The 14,209-nt window shown below is 42.5% G+C and overlaps 1 protein-coding gene across 4 annotated transcripts; it reads left to right on the top strand.

Annotated features, from left to right (window-relative positions):
* Window positions 1-218: 218 nt before the first annotated feature.
* On the top strand, window positions 219-12,412 carry YPEL5 (yippee like 5). Of its 4 annotated transcripts, XM_033055785.1 has the most exons (7): window positions 219-325; window positions 3,381-3,514; window positions 3,614-3,670; window positions 3,842-3,997; window positions 4,741-4,844; window positions 8,539-8,712; window positions 10,249-12,412. In XM_033055785.1, exons 6-7 carry the CDS (start codon window positions 8,572-8,574, stop codon window positions 10,471-10,473), a joined length of 366 nt encoding a protein of 121 aa, XP_032911676.1. In that variant the 5' UTR covers window positions 219-325; window positions 3,381-3,514; window positions 3,614-3,670; window positions 3,842-3,997; window positions 4,741-4,844; window positions 8,539-8,571; the 3' UTR covers window positions 10,474-12,412. The 4 variants fall into 4 exon arrangements, with proteins under 4 accessions (XP_032911676.1, XP_032911677.1, XP_032911675.1 ...); XM_033055786.1 differs by lacking the exon at window positions 4,741-4,844; XM_033055787.1 differs by lacking the exons at window positions 3,381-3,514; window positions 3,614-3,670; window positions 3,842-3,997 and having other exon boundaries at window positions 220-325.
* The last annotated feature ends 1,797 nt before the right edge of the window (window positions 12,413-14,209 follow it).

Raw genomic sequence — 14,209 nt, forward strand, 5'->3', positions numbered from 1 at the left:
AAATCATCTTAAAGGTCTCTTCCAGCCTCAATGATTCGATGATTCTGTAATTCTATAACTGTAATTCTGCGATTCTGTAATTCTGTGACTCCGTGACCCGGCGTGACCCGCCGGGCTCGGCCGCGAGGCGACCCGGGGAGGGGCGGGGCCTCGGCTGCAGCCAGGGGGCGGGGCCGGGGCGGGGCCTGACCGCGCTGATTGACAGGCGGGCGGGGCGGGGCCACGGCGGGGCGGAGCTGCGAGGCCGATCCGGAGAGCCGGGGCCGTGGAGGGCGGGGGAGACACCGGGTACGGAGCTGCCACCACCGCCGCTCCCCGGCGCCAGGTAACCGGGCGGGGGCTGCGCCCGCCCCCCGCTACCCGGGGAGGCCGAGGCGGCTGGGGAGGGAGGTGGCTACCGCCGCTCCGCGCCGCGGCGCTGTGTCTGTCGGGCCGCGGCGGAGCCCCGGGCGAGCCGCTCCGGTCCGGTCCGGCGGCGGGCGCGGAGAGGGGCAGCGGCAGGCCCTGCCTGACCCGGTGCGTTACCCGGCGCCGCCACAAAGCACCGGCCTTCCCCCGCCGCGTCCCCTTCTCCGTCACCGTCTCCCAGCGCCGCCCAGCCTTCCCGGCGGGGGCCGGTACCGAGCGTCCCCTCCCTCGCCGCCGACACAACTTCCTCCCCCGGCCCCGCACCGGGCAACTTTTCGGGCCGGTTCTTGTGCGGAGCCCCGGGCGGGTGGGCGCGCGGCCGTGCCCGGGCCCGCTGCGGGAGCGGGGGAGGTTCGGTGATGGGGGGCGGCGGTGGGCCCTGGGCACGGCCCCTCGGCGCGGCGGAGGCGGTGGCGGTGCCTCCCCGTCAGCTGTTTCCTGCTGTTTGTTGTCAGGGCTCCTGCGCTCCCGGCAGCGCCCGGCGGCGGCGGGGGGGACGGGACGAGCCGGGCCGGCCCCGGTTGGTTGCGCGCGCCCCCGTGACTGCGCGCGGGCCGGGCCGGGCCGGGCACCGCCCCCGCGCGCGCGCGGCTTTGTGTGTGCGCGGCTCCGGCACCAGAACCGGGACCGGCACCAGAACCGGGACCGGCACCTCCCGCAGCGCCGCCCCCGGGCCCGGCCGCGGGGGTTGCGCAGGGGTTGAACCGCCCTGCCCTGGCGCACGGGGGTGGCGGCTCCGCCTGACGCATCGCCGCTCCGCCGGCCGAGGTGTCCCCGCCGGACAGGTGCCTCCCTCCCGCGGGGAGCTGCCCCGGCTCCAGCCGCGGGGCTTGTTTGCTTTGTGGGGGTGCTCGCGGCTCGCTCGTTCTCTGCTAGCGCTTTGGTTGGGGTTTTCCCCAAGAAGTATGGATTCCCAGGGAGCTGAAATATTATGCCGGCGCTTTTCCGCTCTGGGAAAGGTTCTAAGTCAAAGCAAAAATGAATGTGAAGACCCTTGTCTGTCTGCTTCGTTGGTTAATTTGTGCACAGCCCTCAGCTGTACTATGCAAGCAGATGTGGGTTAGACTAATTCAGCGTGTTTATTTAAGAATAAAGGCCGTGTTTTGGACTGATATTGCCGTAGAATTTAATAAATTATTTGTCTTTCGTTTCTTTAAACAATTAACTCGGGTTTAGGGTTAGACTGAGGGATTAACCAAGTACACACGGTTTTAGGAGAGAGAAACAGGGCAGGGCTCTTTCGAAAGTGGTATCACAGAACAGCTCTTGATGTCAGCAACTAATGGCCCTAGATTAACCATTAGCTTAACTGATGTTTATGACTGATGGCTGAAAGGGAGGGAACTTGCTCCCCAGTGTAAACATTGTGTAAACACGTGGCTGTATGTAACTGCTGTATAGATAATCCTATTTATATTTTTATATGGACCCTCATTCTGGATGGCTGAATTCAAGTCGTGTGTGGCAAGCAAAACTGTCAGTTTTTAAGTTATGCTCTCTTTTTCTAAAGCAGTCTTGAAAAACAATATTTGGAGGCTTCTGTCATCTGCTACTTTCACTTCTGTACTTACGGCAGTACTTAGAGATGCAGAGCTTATTGTTTATATTTAGATTTTAATAATGACGAGTGAGTTTCAAGTGTGGTTGCCAAATGTGTGAGGGCAAATGAAACTGCGTCTCAAAGCCCAGCAGAGAAGATGACAAGAACAGGCTGGATTTGTTACTTGTCACAGACTGAGGGCTGCACACATATTTATATATCTGTATTGAACATGATAATCATCACAAGCTTGGAGGAATGTTGTCCAAGTCAGGTCGTTGGTTCATGTTTGTTTACTAACATTTGACCTATGTTGAAATCTTGGGTCACTCAGCTTCCACTGAAACACATAATTCCCTTAAGCAAGATTTAACTTAAAAATTGCTTGCTAAATATGTAGATGAAATGCCTTTACACTGTGGATGCTTGTTAGCAAGGTGATCTCTAATTTTGGAGCCTTTACCTACATTTAGGACCTTTCTAGTTTATATAAAAATCTCTTGGTTATGTGCACTTAGTGTATAAGCACCCTTTCTGCCAGCTGGATGTCGCTGGTTTGGATGATGGTTGTCTTTACACCATTTCTTAAAAGGCCGGTAATTGGATTTCATTTTTAATGACTCATGAAATCAGAGATGTCTTTGGATGAAGTTTTGTATCACTTCAGCACTAAAATTAATGAAAACAGGAAATGTGTAGTTTAGCTTTCAGAATCTCAACTGCTGAAGCAGTATAAGAATAAATTTATTACAAATCAAGGAAGTACAGCTCTCTTAAAAACAGTGGAGTAATTAGGAAGGGGAAAGGAGGAAAATGAAGGGAAAATGAAGCAGGGTGACAGGTCTAGTTGCTAGTTTTGGACTCTGTGTTGTGGTAGGAAAGAAAATTAATCTGAGTCTGATACCATTTGTAAACTAATACTTTTATATGTTATCTAGCGAGAGTATTGTGAGGGTTTAAGTTACACTGTGGGAGATGCTGAGATAGGGGGGCTCTCTGAGAAACAAGCACCCATCTGTGTGGCTCTGCTCTCTGTAAGGGTGAAACAAAGTACCCTGGGTCAGTGCTTGAGCGCACCAACGTGATGTAAACAAATTTAAATGCCAGTATCCCAGTGCCCACCTTACCTAGGAAAAAATCCAGTTTGCAATAGGAAATGATACCACTGCAACCTGCAATACAAAGTTATGCTGCTGCAACTTGCACAAGGCTGTTTTTATCCTGCAAGGCAGTCTCTTGTTGGTGGGTGCTGTCCCCTGCATCTGGGCGCAGCTTACATTGCTTTACCAAAACCTGTTCTGTCATTGGACTGTATTAAGTTCCTTTCACAGTTTGCTCAGTAGCTAGGTGGTTCTGAAGAGCACAGTATGCTGCTTCAGTTCAGCTTCTCTCCACACTTGGCTACATGAGGTGGTTTCAATTCTGCATGTAGGCAGAGGCCAGGCTCTGTTTGCTTGGACAGTTGCAGAAGTTGGTGGCGGACGTTGAATCTCCGACCTCCTAAGAGACAGACCACGTGTGTATTTTTGGATGCACCCTCACCTGTGAGCAGGGAAACCTGGGAAGGTGAGGAGCAAGTTTTTTTTTTTTCCTTTGTGATTCTTTAATGCGTGGTCTTGTGCAGCTGTGCTAAGAATTCTCTTTCCTCTTTTGTCCATCTCTGAGATGAGAAGAGGAAACTGAAGCCCAGTTCCTGAGATGAAGTTTCAGTCTGGTTCCAGGGTAAGTACATCTTGAGAGTGTTTCAGTGTGCTTAGGGGAATGCATAGCCTTTTCTCAAAGGGTAGAGATGCTAATTTGCTCACAAAGTAAAATGGTTTTGGTGGGTAAAATGATGAAAGAGAGGCAGTCACAGTTCATTGTCCTTTAACTAGCAGCTGTTCTCTGTTGTAGATGTGAATGCAGTAGATGGTGCTGAAGCAACACTGAGGCTCCTCCTGTGAAATATCCACAGTCCAGTGTGTATAGAGAAAGTGCTTGCTGGCTCTCCCAAGTGTTGACGGTCCTGTGTCTTCAAGAGATGCATTCCAGGACAAGAAAACACTGACTGTTAGTTTTAAAAATGTTAATAAATAATTGTTTGTGTTACTTTTTCATTCTTTATTGATGGTGAAGGTGGGCAGATGAAGTAGTACAAATACCAGCCAAATGGTGCTTCAGGGTGTGTGTACAGACAGTGGTCAAATTTAAGCTGTTGAATGTCAACCCTTTAATATGGTTGTTGCTCAGTTTTGCTGAAATCAACACTGAAAGTGTCTGGGGAGTCTGGGAGCTACTGTTCTTTGAATATACATTACAGCACTCAGCCACAGTGCTTGTGTTTCCTGCCTGTCCATGTGCTCACTGGGAGAAGCATGCAGGGAGGAAATGTGATTGAGAAGTGGTATCAAGGTTTATGCTGGAATAATGTACTGTCAAAATCATGCACTATCAGCAAACCTGGCCTGCTAGGTAATAACGAGCTATCATTGATTGCTCTCCTAAAGGTCCTCTCAGGAAGGTGGTCTGGGTGCTGAATAATGGCAGTGTCATCATCTCTCAGTTCATGAAAGTGCCCTCTCTTGGAACTGGGGGGATTTGACATGTAATGGATACTCTATATCCCATTAAGGAAAGTGAATAAGTCTACCTTTCTTACATTGCAGCCATTCATTTAATATAATGACTTTTGTTTGGTAATTTGCATGAAGGCAGGAGCAGTAGAACTTCATCACTGATACATACCCAGTAGAGAATGCTTTGCTGATTTTAAAAGTGAAATCATGGGCCAAAAAAATCTGTTCTTTCCTCAGCATTTGGTTTTGTGAATAACCAAGATCCCTGTCCACTACTTCTGAAAATTCTGCTGGTAGCATGATGGAGTTGGTGGGATACAGTAGTGTCACTTTCTGGAGCTGTAAGTAGCACTAAGGAACCTGACTGGTTCTCTGGACCAGTGGAAGTTATTTCCTGTGTTTTTACTTGTAAATAGTGAATGAATAGCCAAGTGCACTTACTGTATTTTCCTCCCTTTATTAGGAGGATCTTAAGCTTTAGAAATGCTTTTATGTTTTACAATTCTTTGGCTTCTCATTTAAGAGAGCCCTCCCACTGCCTATCAAAACTGCCTATAAGTGGCTTTTTCAGATAATTTATGCATGTATGAAAATAAATAGACGCCTGCACCTTTTCAATTGGTAGTGAAACTATAGGGGAAAAAAATCTGCACTGTTAATTTCTGTGACTTTGGACACATCACTTCTGTTTGTAAGGGGCAAGAGCCGGAGAGCCACGGAAAATTGTTTTCCCCTTGTTCTCTTGTGCTTCTGGATTTTTTTTGTGTGTGGTAAGCATACCCTACAGGATTCAGGGTCCTTACATAAGGAGAGAGGAGTCTTTATCTGCAGCAAGTACCTTCTTGATTTGGTCTTATAAATGAACGTTATGTTTTTAGCTTGGGGGAAGAAAAAGGGAGGGGAGAGCATGCAAGGATTCCAAGTTGAAATTTGTTTCTCTATTTTACAGGAGAGGAAAAAGCAAAATCTCCATGTTAGGTTTTTTAGAAAATTCATGATAATGTGTGGCATTTTAAGTCTTTTTTGCTAGCAGTCATTTTGTACTTTTTTCCTACTTTTTACTGCTGTGAGCAGTAACATAAAGATTAATATAAGGTGACTAGTTTTATAATGCTTCAGCTGGGCCCTTACAAATTCATTGAATTCAACAATCAGAACTGAGGTCAGAGGTAGCTGTAGCCTGCTATGTATTTTGACTGAAGTCTACCAGGTGCTAGTTAAGTGTAGCGGTTACTGTGAAAATGTTAGACACTAGACACTCTGGTAACCTTACAGTATTTCAGTAGTTTCTTAAGAAAACATACACAAAATCTACACTGTTTTGACCATTACAGTGCTGATTGTAAAATTTAATTTTCTAAATTTTTTTAATGTGTATTATTTCAAGAATATTCATTTCCTTATGCACTGTATTCTGAAAAAATGTTTTCTGGTACCAGTTTGTTTGTTAGATTCTGCTGCAACTTTAGGTTACTTTCAGCTCTTTAAGGTAATATAAATAAGTAGGATTTTAGGCCTTGTATTACTGGGCAGATTTTTCAGCCTTAAGTCTTGGAATATATTTATTTATGCATTTATTTTGATGTTTGAGATCTTTGGGACTCAAGACTTCAGTCCATGCCATAGTGCCATATCCAGAAGTAATACATTTGTGTGTTGCTGTGACTTCTAACTTGCTTGTTTGAATTGTGCTCCCTTCTGAAGTGTTTAATTTCCATTTTTAGCGTCTCTGGGCTACTGCTTTTCTGAGGGCACTGACATGAATTATGATTTTAGGCAGGTGGTGCACTTGCATTTGAAGTGTTTAGGTGCATTTTTCAAAATGTCGTGCTGTGCAGGGTCAGTCTGTGTAAAGGATGTGTTCTGGACACCAAACTCTGTGTTTGTTTTGCTCTTGATGATCTAGGGATGGGTCTGGATTTATGTTGTGTTACCTTCTAAAAATACTGACAGGGTGGGCATTGTGTTTTCTGTGGAAGAAATACTCCTTTAGATGCTGATTCAACATTTACTGTAACTTACGATCAGTTGATTGTTTTGAATCTACAATACAATCAGCACAAATATAACATCCAAAATTAGGAAGGACAGCACATGGACCTAGGCCAAGTGCCTTATGGGCATATCTGTTACAATTGCCTTAATTGCTTGTATTCAGGGTTTCTTCTGGCTGGAGACTTTTACTGATACTTATTTATTCACACTTATTGTCTGTTGATTTTTCTTCATTCTATCACTGTTCACATTTTAATTTTTTTTTTTTTGCTTTTGCTTACTGGGAAAGATAAAGGCATATTAGGAAGGTATAAAGCTTAGGGGAATCTAAATGAAAATGCTTTCTGTATTTTGAGTGGAGTCACACCTCTAGTACTCAGACCTGCTTTATTTATCCTTTGAATAAGAGAAATGGGTATTATATCACATTTAAAAGGAAGAGTCATGACATTGGTTTTAATTTTTATGTATCCTTCAGATGGGATACAGAAGTTTAATAGTGATTTGAAAAATCTGAAGGTAAGGAACCTGAGCTAAAATAACCCTGTTCAATTTTAGGAACCCTTTTTGTTGCCTCACACTGTAAGAAAACAAAGTGTAAAATAAAGCAATTGGGGAAAAAAAATCATTATCTCGGTAACTTCTGATTTCTACACGTAAAATGGTGTATTAAGCTCTGTGTGTGCAGGTGCAAGTTTTAGTCCATTTGCTTTGTGCATGTCAAGAGCAGGCTTTAAAAAACTGATCCCCTAAAACTTGCAATGAGGTTAAATTAGGTATTTGTGCTCCTTAATGGTGTTTAACTTAGAATATTCAATTAGATGAGCACAAAATTTGATTGACTTCTTTATGAACAGCACAGTCTCCTATTCTGAAAAGTAAAACCCACACAATTCTAATATTGCAGTGTGTCAGGTTTACTTTGCGCTGCTCAGCGTGACAAAAGCGGAGACAATACATTTTTCTGATTGCACATCTGAAGCATAAATGGAGGTGCATTTAACTTGTTTAATTATAGAAGTTTAGTTGTAAAACTTTTGCAGTTGAAAGGGAAATAACATCATAATTCAATTCCTTTGTCATGTTATATCATCCTTCGTGATTTAAGTTTTCGGCTATATGTTCTGTGCCTACTCACTAGTTAACTTTGAATAATTTCTGTTAGTTGGTGTGAAGTTGGTGAGACACTTTAGTTTTCCTAAGCAGTGAAGAGGCTGATTTATCAGGCATGCTATAAAGTTTTTAAGCTCTGTTTTTTTTCTCATTGGTGTTGCTGAGGTATTTTAGTGATGAGGCTTTGGAAATATCTTGGATAAATGACACAGTATTTTGTGTTTGGATTAGGCAACTTAAAACATTCTTATATGAAACTGTCTGGTGTAAAGACTGGGTGGATTGTTTGTTATGTGAAATAGCATCCAAACCTTTCCTATGTCGGTGTGTATATGAAACAAAGAAGTGTCAACTCAAATACAGCAGCCAGGGTGCTATACCAACATTCTGGGTGGTGATGTGTGATCATGTGTCATAAATTGTGCAAAGCTATGGGGAAGTGACATTATAAATATGTATTATAAAAAGTGGGGGTGACCTGGGAAAATTAAGCTATAATTGTCTTAGTGACTCAGTGTAATTCTCAGTGCTTCATTTCTTAGTGCTGACTAAGATGAGTGAGTTGTTGGCAATGTACTGAAATGGAATTTCAGTATTATGTTAAAGGATGTGGAAGATTCTGACTTTAAGAACTGTAGGGGCCAGTAGGGGGTCTGCAAAAGTATGAACTGTATTTTTAAGGTTTTGGTTTGTGTTTTTCTCATTTAATGTAATTGGTTTGTATTTAAGTCACCTTATTGGTGAAAGGGTCACTTTGGGAAAGAACTTGTCTTGAGGGGGTGAAGGCAGACTGAAGTTCAGTAATTCACTAACAGGAATGACTTTGAGCAATCATTAGCTGAATTGGTTTGAGGAATATTCTACCATACATCTGTGATGTTTTTTGCTCTAATGCTTTTTTAACATGATGTTTCTATTTGCTTTCAGGTCTTGGAGTGTAAACTTACCTAAGTTCTAAAAATGGGAAGAATTTTTTTGGATCATATTGGTGGCACTCGCCTGTTCTCCTGCGCAAACTGCGACACAATCCTGACCAACCGCTCCGAGCTCATCTCCACTCGCTTTACAGGGGCCACAGGAAGGGCCTTTCTTTTTAACAAGGTTAGTAGCAACCCAGAGGAACTACTTTTGACTTTTGAAAAATGAGTTTGTGGGATATGAATCTGTCATGAGATTGAAAAAACTTCTTGGCTAAAGTGTTGCGTAATTACTATTTTAACTTTTATTTTTATTTTGTTCTACTATCTTTGAAGTCAGATTTGACTGTTGATGGGAAACTTATTTAAATCACTTTTGTCTGCAATACTGAAAGACTATAAAGAAGACTGTACATAGAGGCTTCAGGCCAAAATTTATGGAGTTTTAACTTCAGAGACTTCTGTAATATGAACCTCAAGTTCACTCTGAGAGTATCTGGTGTCTGTCAAAGGGGTTCCAAAGGTGTTTTCACTTTTATGCAGTTAAAAAAGTAAGTCTAGATAATATTTTGTTTAATTCCTGGAATGCATTTAAGTTAACAGTAGTCCGGCAACTTAAATTGCCACAATCAATCACAATCTGTTTTGCAGGCAGTAATACTCTAGTTTAGTTTAATTGTTTTCAATTGATCAGATTCTATAGACTGACATACAGAAGTCATGATTTTTGAGTGAATTTTAGAATCATTTATTAACCTTGCATAAAAACTCGTCCACGAGATTAAATGGAACAATTGTGATTGCCCCTTGTTTCTCACAAAGTTCCTGGTCATATAATGCTTGGTGTATTTTAGTTTTGTTTTTTTCTTATAAGCCATTTGGCCGTGGGCAGAGTTCATAGAGGCTTCAATAGTGTCTTAACTATGTTTTGCTCTGGGATTTCTGATATTCTGAATCTTGTCAGTAGTGAGAGATTTCTTCCTCATCCGATAAGCTCTGGATCCTGGAGTTCAGAATAGTGGGGTTTAATTACAGCAGTTGGAGTTCTTGCATTTCTGCAATCAGAAGCTGTACATTTGAAGCAGTCAGATGCAAAGCTGAGAAAACACTGCAGTCCCATCTTTTAGACTCTGCATATCAACAGTTTGGGTACAGTTCTGATATCAACTCTTCAATGAATTAAACATCCTGGTTTTGTGGTGGTGCTGCAAAGTAAGTTAAAAGTATATTTTAAACTGCTGTTAAAGCACATGAAAAGGTGCATGTTTCATATCTACATTCTCAGCCACTGTCCCTTTTTCTTAGGTAATTATTTCAAAAGCACCACAAGATTTTTAAAGAAGAACCTCTTTTAATATTTTGTTTCTGAGTCCTGGGACTTGGTGAGCATGTGAGCTGCTAGAAATGGGTTACAGACATTACAGCTGGATTAATATAAATTCACAAGCTGTTCACTGGGAGTTTCTCACCCAGAGTTGAACACAGCACTTTTGCATATTTTATGATAGATGTCTCTCAGTTAGAATGTGAGGGTTTTACATCATTGTGAATCACATCTTTAAAGTGTTACCTTCTCATGAAGGAGATTTTTCACACTGCAGTTTTCAGTTTGTGTGCAGTGCCACAAGCTCTTTCCTTCTAACGTGCTGATGGTCCTTTACCAGGTTTCCTTAGGCAGACTAATCCTTTGTGTTCCCTGTGCGCTGTGTGTTTGTCCCAGGTGGTAAATCTGCAGTACAGTGAAGTTCAGGACCGGGTCATGCTCACTGGCCGCCACATGGTCCGGGATGTGAGCTGCAAGAACTGCAACAGCAAACTGGGCTGGATCTATGAGTTTGCCACTGAAGACAGCCAGCGCTACAAGGAAGGCCGCGTTATCCTGGAAAGAGCCTTGGTCCGGGAGAGCGAGGGCTTCGAGGAGCATGTTCCATCCGACAATTCCTGAAGAGGCTTCGGTCTCTTCTCAGGTTCTCTTCAACTGAAACTCAAATGTAATAAAATCAACAAAAAAATCTGCTTACATACACTGTCACCTTAGCATCAGAGTCGGATTCATGGACTACAAAGTGGGGAAGATTGTGAGAATATTTCAGATGGAACCTTCCTTTCTTTATTCCTTTTATATTTTACTTTCCCTCCAGCAGCTGTTTGTAGAAAGAATGTTGTGCAGATGCTGTAACTTTTTCTCTCTTTCATTTACATCTGTTAGATTTGAGATTGTATCTTCTGGTACAGTGAGCTAGAAGGAAAATATTTGCAGGATTTGTCTTTTGTTGGAGAGAAATTCAATGAGGTTTTTTTTTTAGTTTGCACAAACTGATGTCAGCATCGATTTATTTTAGAACTACAGATTTTTTTTAAAAGTATATTCCAACTTTTGGCTTAAGTTTTTAGTTAGGTTTTTGGTTTTTTGGGCTTTTTTAACCTAGCCTTTTCACCTGGTTTGCTAGCTAAAGTGAAGAGATCCGAATTTGTGCTGAGTGCTAAAGGTTCAGTGTTGGTACAGCTTGGGCTGGCCCATGTGCCATATTCTTGTTGAGGTTGATTGGTAGCACAGAGCCCATTATTTCTTGTCATTCTTGACCCAAAGATGTCACCATTCCTTGTTTATTCATGAAGTCCCATTCACCGTGTAAACTGGTGTTGATTGGAAACTATCCTTGAAATAGGGCAAAACTGCTTGGCTTTTTTAAACTTTAACAGATGTAACTTATGAGCATAGTAATAATATAAAGTAATAGCTGTCTGTTTAGTCTTGCATTGCTTACAAATCCAGCTGTGTTTGTAATGGTAGGGATCCACTGAGAAACTACAGTTTCTTTTTTTTTTTCATTTCTCTACTAATCTCATTAAGTTAGACAGGGAGTTGCAAATCTTAATTCTTCTTCAAGTAGCTTTCTTTAACCCCAGAACTTCCTATGTTAAACACAGCTGCTGTGTAAAAGGAGAAGATTGCCAGCATGTTTGTTCATGCATAGAGTTATGCAATCTGCATCTCTTGGAAAAAATTAACTTAAACAGCTTGTTTTCAAATGCTGCTTCTGGTGTTGAAACCTTTGTCTTTCAACTTCGTTGAACTTTTCATTGTGATGTTATGTTTTTATCTTTCTGGGCAGCAGTACATGTCAGCCTAGTAGTAACTAGTGACTTGGATTCCTGCTTTGTTCTTGTAGAGGTCAGCTCTGTTTAAAACAGTGATCTTGCTTGCCTTTTCTAGCTAAAATGCTCTTCATTAACTTAACTCAAGGGTGCCCAAACACTTTCATTGTGTCTTAAGCCATAAGTTAGGATCTCAAGGGCTGAAATTTTATTTGAATGTTAGATATGTATGATTTCTTACCTAAGATATGAGTTGGTTGTGGTTTTTTTCCTTATTGGATAAATTGTGGTCAATGTGAAATAAGTTACCCACAGATGTAGGAAAGGGGGAGAACCCCACCCAGCCAAACAGATCTGGCTTCTGACCTTTCAGAATAACTTTTCTTCTCTAGCCACAGCTCCATATCTGAAACTAAGACGTGGAGGGTGACTGTGCAGAGTATTTTTCTTAATTTTTTTTGATTGCCAAGTGGCAAGTTGGACACCCCTGACTTGAATCTACTGCCTCTTTCATGTAAAGGTAGCTTTGTTCTAGAAATGTCACATAGAAAGAAAACAGAGTAGATCACATACCAGAGCTGTGCTTGAATCAAGCTGCTTAAACAATAGTGTACTTGTGCCTCAAATGAATCAGTTTTTGCACTGAGTACAGTAGTACCCCATTATCTTGTACTTCTGTCCTTCACAGACCCCAGCCTGGAAGCGCCATTAGCATGGTTCTCTGCAGTACTTTTCTTGTACTTCTGACATTACAGTACAATAAAGTATGTTTTGTCCTGAACTGATATTTGCTGTCCTTTTAGTGTTATTGTCATAGAGTCTGTCAGCCAAATCGTGTAACCCATCTTTCATTCCTTGAGTTAAATTTCTGCAGCACGGTGACAAGCTGTTGACAAGCATCTTTCTCTGTATAGGTGGCAAAAGAGTTCTGTTGATTTTTGGGAAGGTGTCAAGTAGAGCTTCATGCATACTACTTGGACGCTTGAAAGCCTTCAATTAAGCCTCCTGTTAAAGAGAAAACAAGAAATGTCTCATTTAATGGAATTCTGGGTGCCAAATGTCTTTCCATGACTTTGGAAAGACAGCAAGCTAAGCAAAAATCCACCTTCTGCAAGAAACTTCAGAGTTTGGCTTCTGAAATGGCTTGGGAATTAATGAATTGAGTATTATATATCTGGACTTCTGTGACTTTTTCTTTTGTGTTCAAATGTTAGGCAGAAACCTGCTAGCAGCTGGTCAACTTCTAAAGCTGTAGCTGAAGAACTGAGATGAGAGGATCATTCGGTTGGTGTGACGGAGACTGGGGCTCTTATTCTAATTTACAACCATTTTGGTAGAATGTTGGTGTGAGATGCTAAATATTACTTTTCACAAAGCCTTTGATTTGGAAAACAAATGTGAAGTGAATTCTTAAAAACCCCATGAGACTTAAGCAAGTCCTCTGCAGCTTTTAAACAGTAGGCTTTGGCTTGCTATTTTAACTTGCATACTGTTCCCTCCTGTATCACTTTTGATGGCTCCTATATTTTGAATTCTCCTTGAGACACTTGGTGTGTGAACACAGATAAGTTATCTGTGGGGAACAAGGCCATTGGTTACAGCACATCTAGAGACAGAGGAGACATTGCTATTTGGCATCAGCTGCAGTTTTGTAGTAGTACAGTAGCCTGGGATTCTCAAACAAGGGCTAGCACAGGAAAATGTGCCACTACAGTGATCTTTTGCCTGGCCTGTGGTGGGGCCTGAGGTAAAGAAGGGAGCAAGGAAATTGCAGTGTACAGCAGACTGCATCATGCATTCCTGGAGACCTCAGAATCTGTGCTCATGGGCTGCAGCTTGGACATTTGTGTGACATGAGCTGTCTCGGAGTTCATGTCACCCATGCTGTGATCTCATCCTGCGGATGTACTCGAAACTGAAATACTTCCTTGCTACTGTTTCAGCAAAACACAGCTTTGGGAAGTGTAAAAGATTGGATGGTGTGTTTGTGGAGTGTAAAAGCATTTTACTTACGCTCTCCAGGGATGCTAGAAGAACTTCAGAAATGAACATACATGTCTCGTGGCCCTGTTGGAAAAAGTGGCTTTATGTGGGGCTCTGGGGTTGGCTGTGGTCACTGCCTCAACCTTATTCTTATGGGGCAAGCTTGGCACTGAAGATTTGGGTCAGAGCTTTAGAAAAAAAGTCAGCAGATCATCAGTGGATGAGCAGGTAAGGAGTAAAAAAGCTGTAGGTGGGGACACAATTGCCAGGTACAAGGATGAGGTGGCTGGGAAGGCTCTGACATAAGTGTGGGAAGAGGTTAGGTGGTTGGTGAACCCCATTTCAGACAAGAAACACAAACTGATACTGCAGTCGCATTCTGCGAAAGCCAGAAATGTGTGTTGTGTTTCCTTCTTGGGCCTGCCTTCACTTAGAACAGCAATAAATTTTAAAAATCCAGTGAAGTTTGCTTTCCTGTCGATCTCAAGGGCTTTGAAGATTCCCTGATGCCTGACAAAGATGAAATACTTCTTTTTATTTTGCTTGGGGCACTAGTAAGAATTACTATCCAATCCTGGTTTTGCAGGACTTAAAAGAAC

This window comes from Catharus ustulatus, chromosome 3, assembly GCF_009819885.2.
Source record: "Catharus ustulatus isolate bCatUst1 chromosome 3, bCatUst1.pri.v2, whole genome shotgun sequence".
Classification (NCBI taxonomy): domain Eukaryota; kingdom Metazoa; phylum Chordata; class Aves; order Passeriformes; family Turdidae; genus Catharus; species Catharus ustulatus.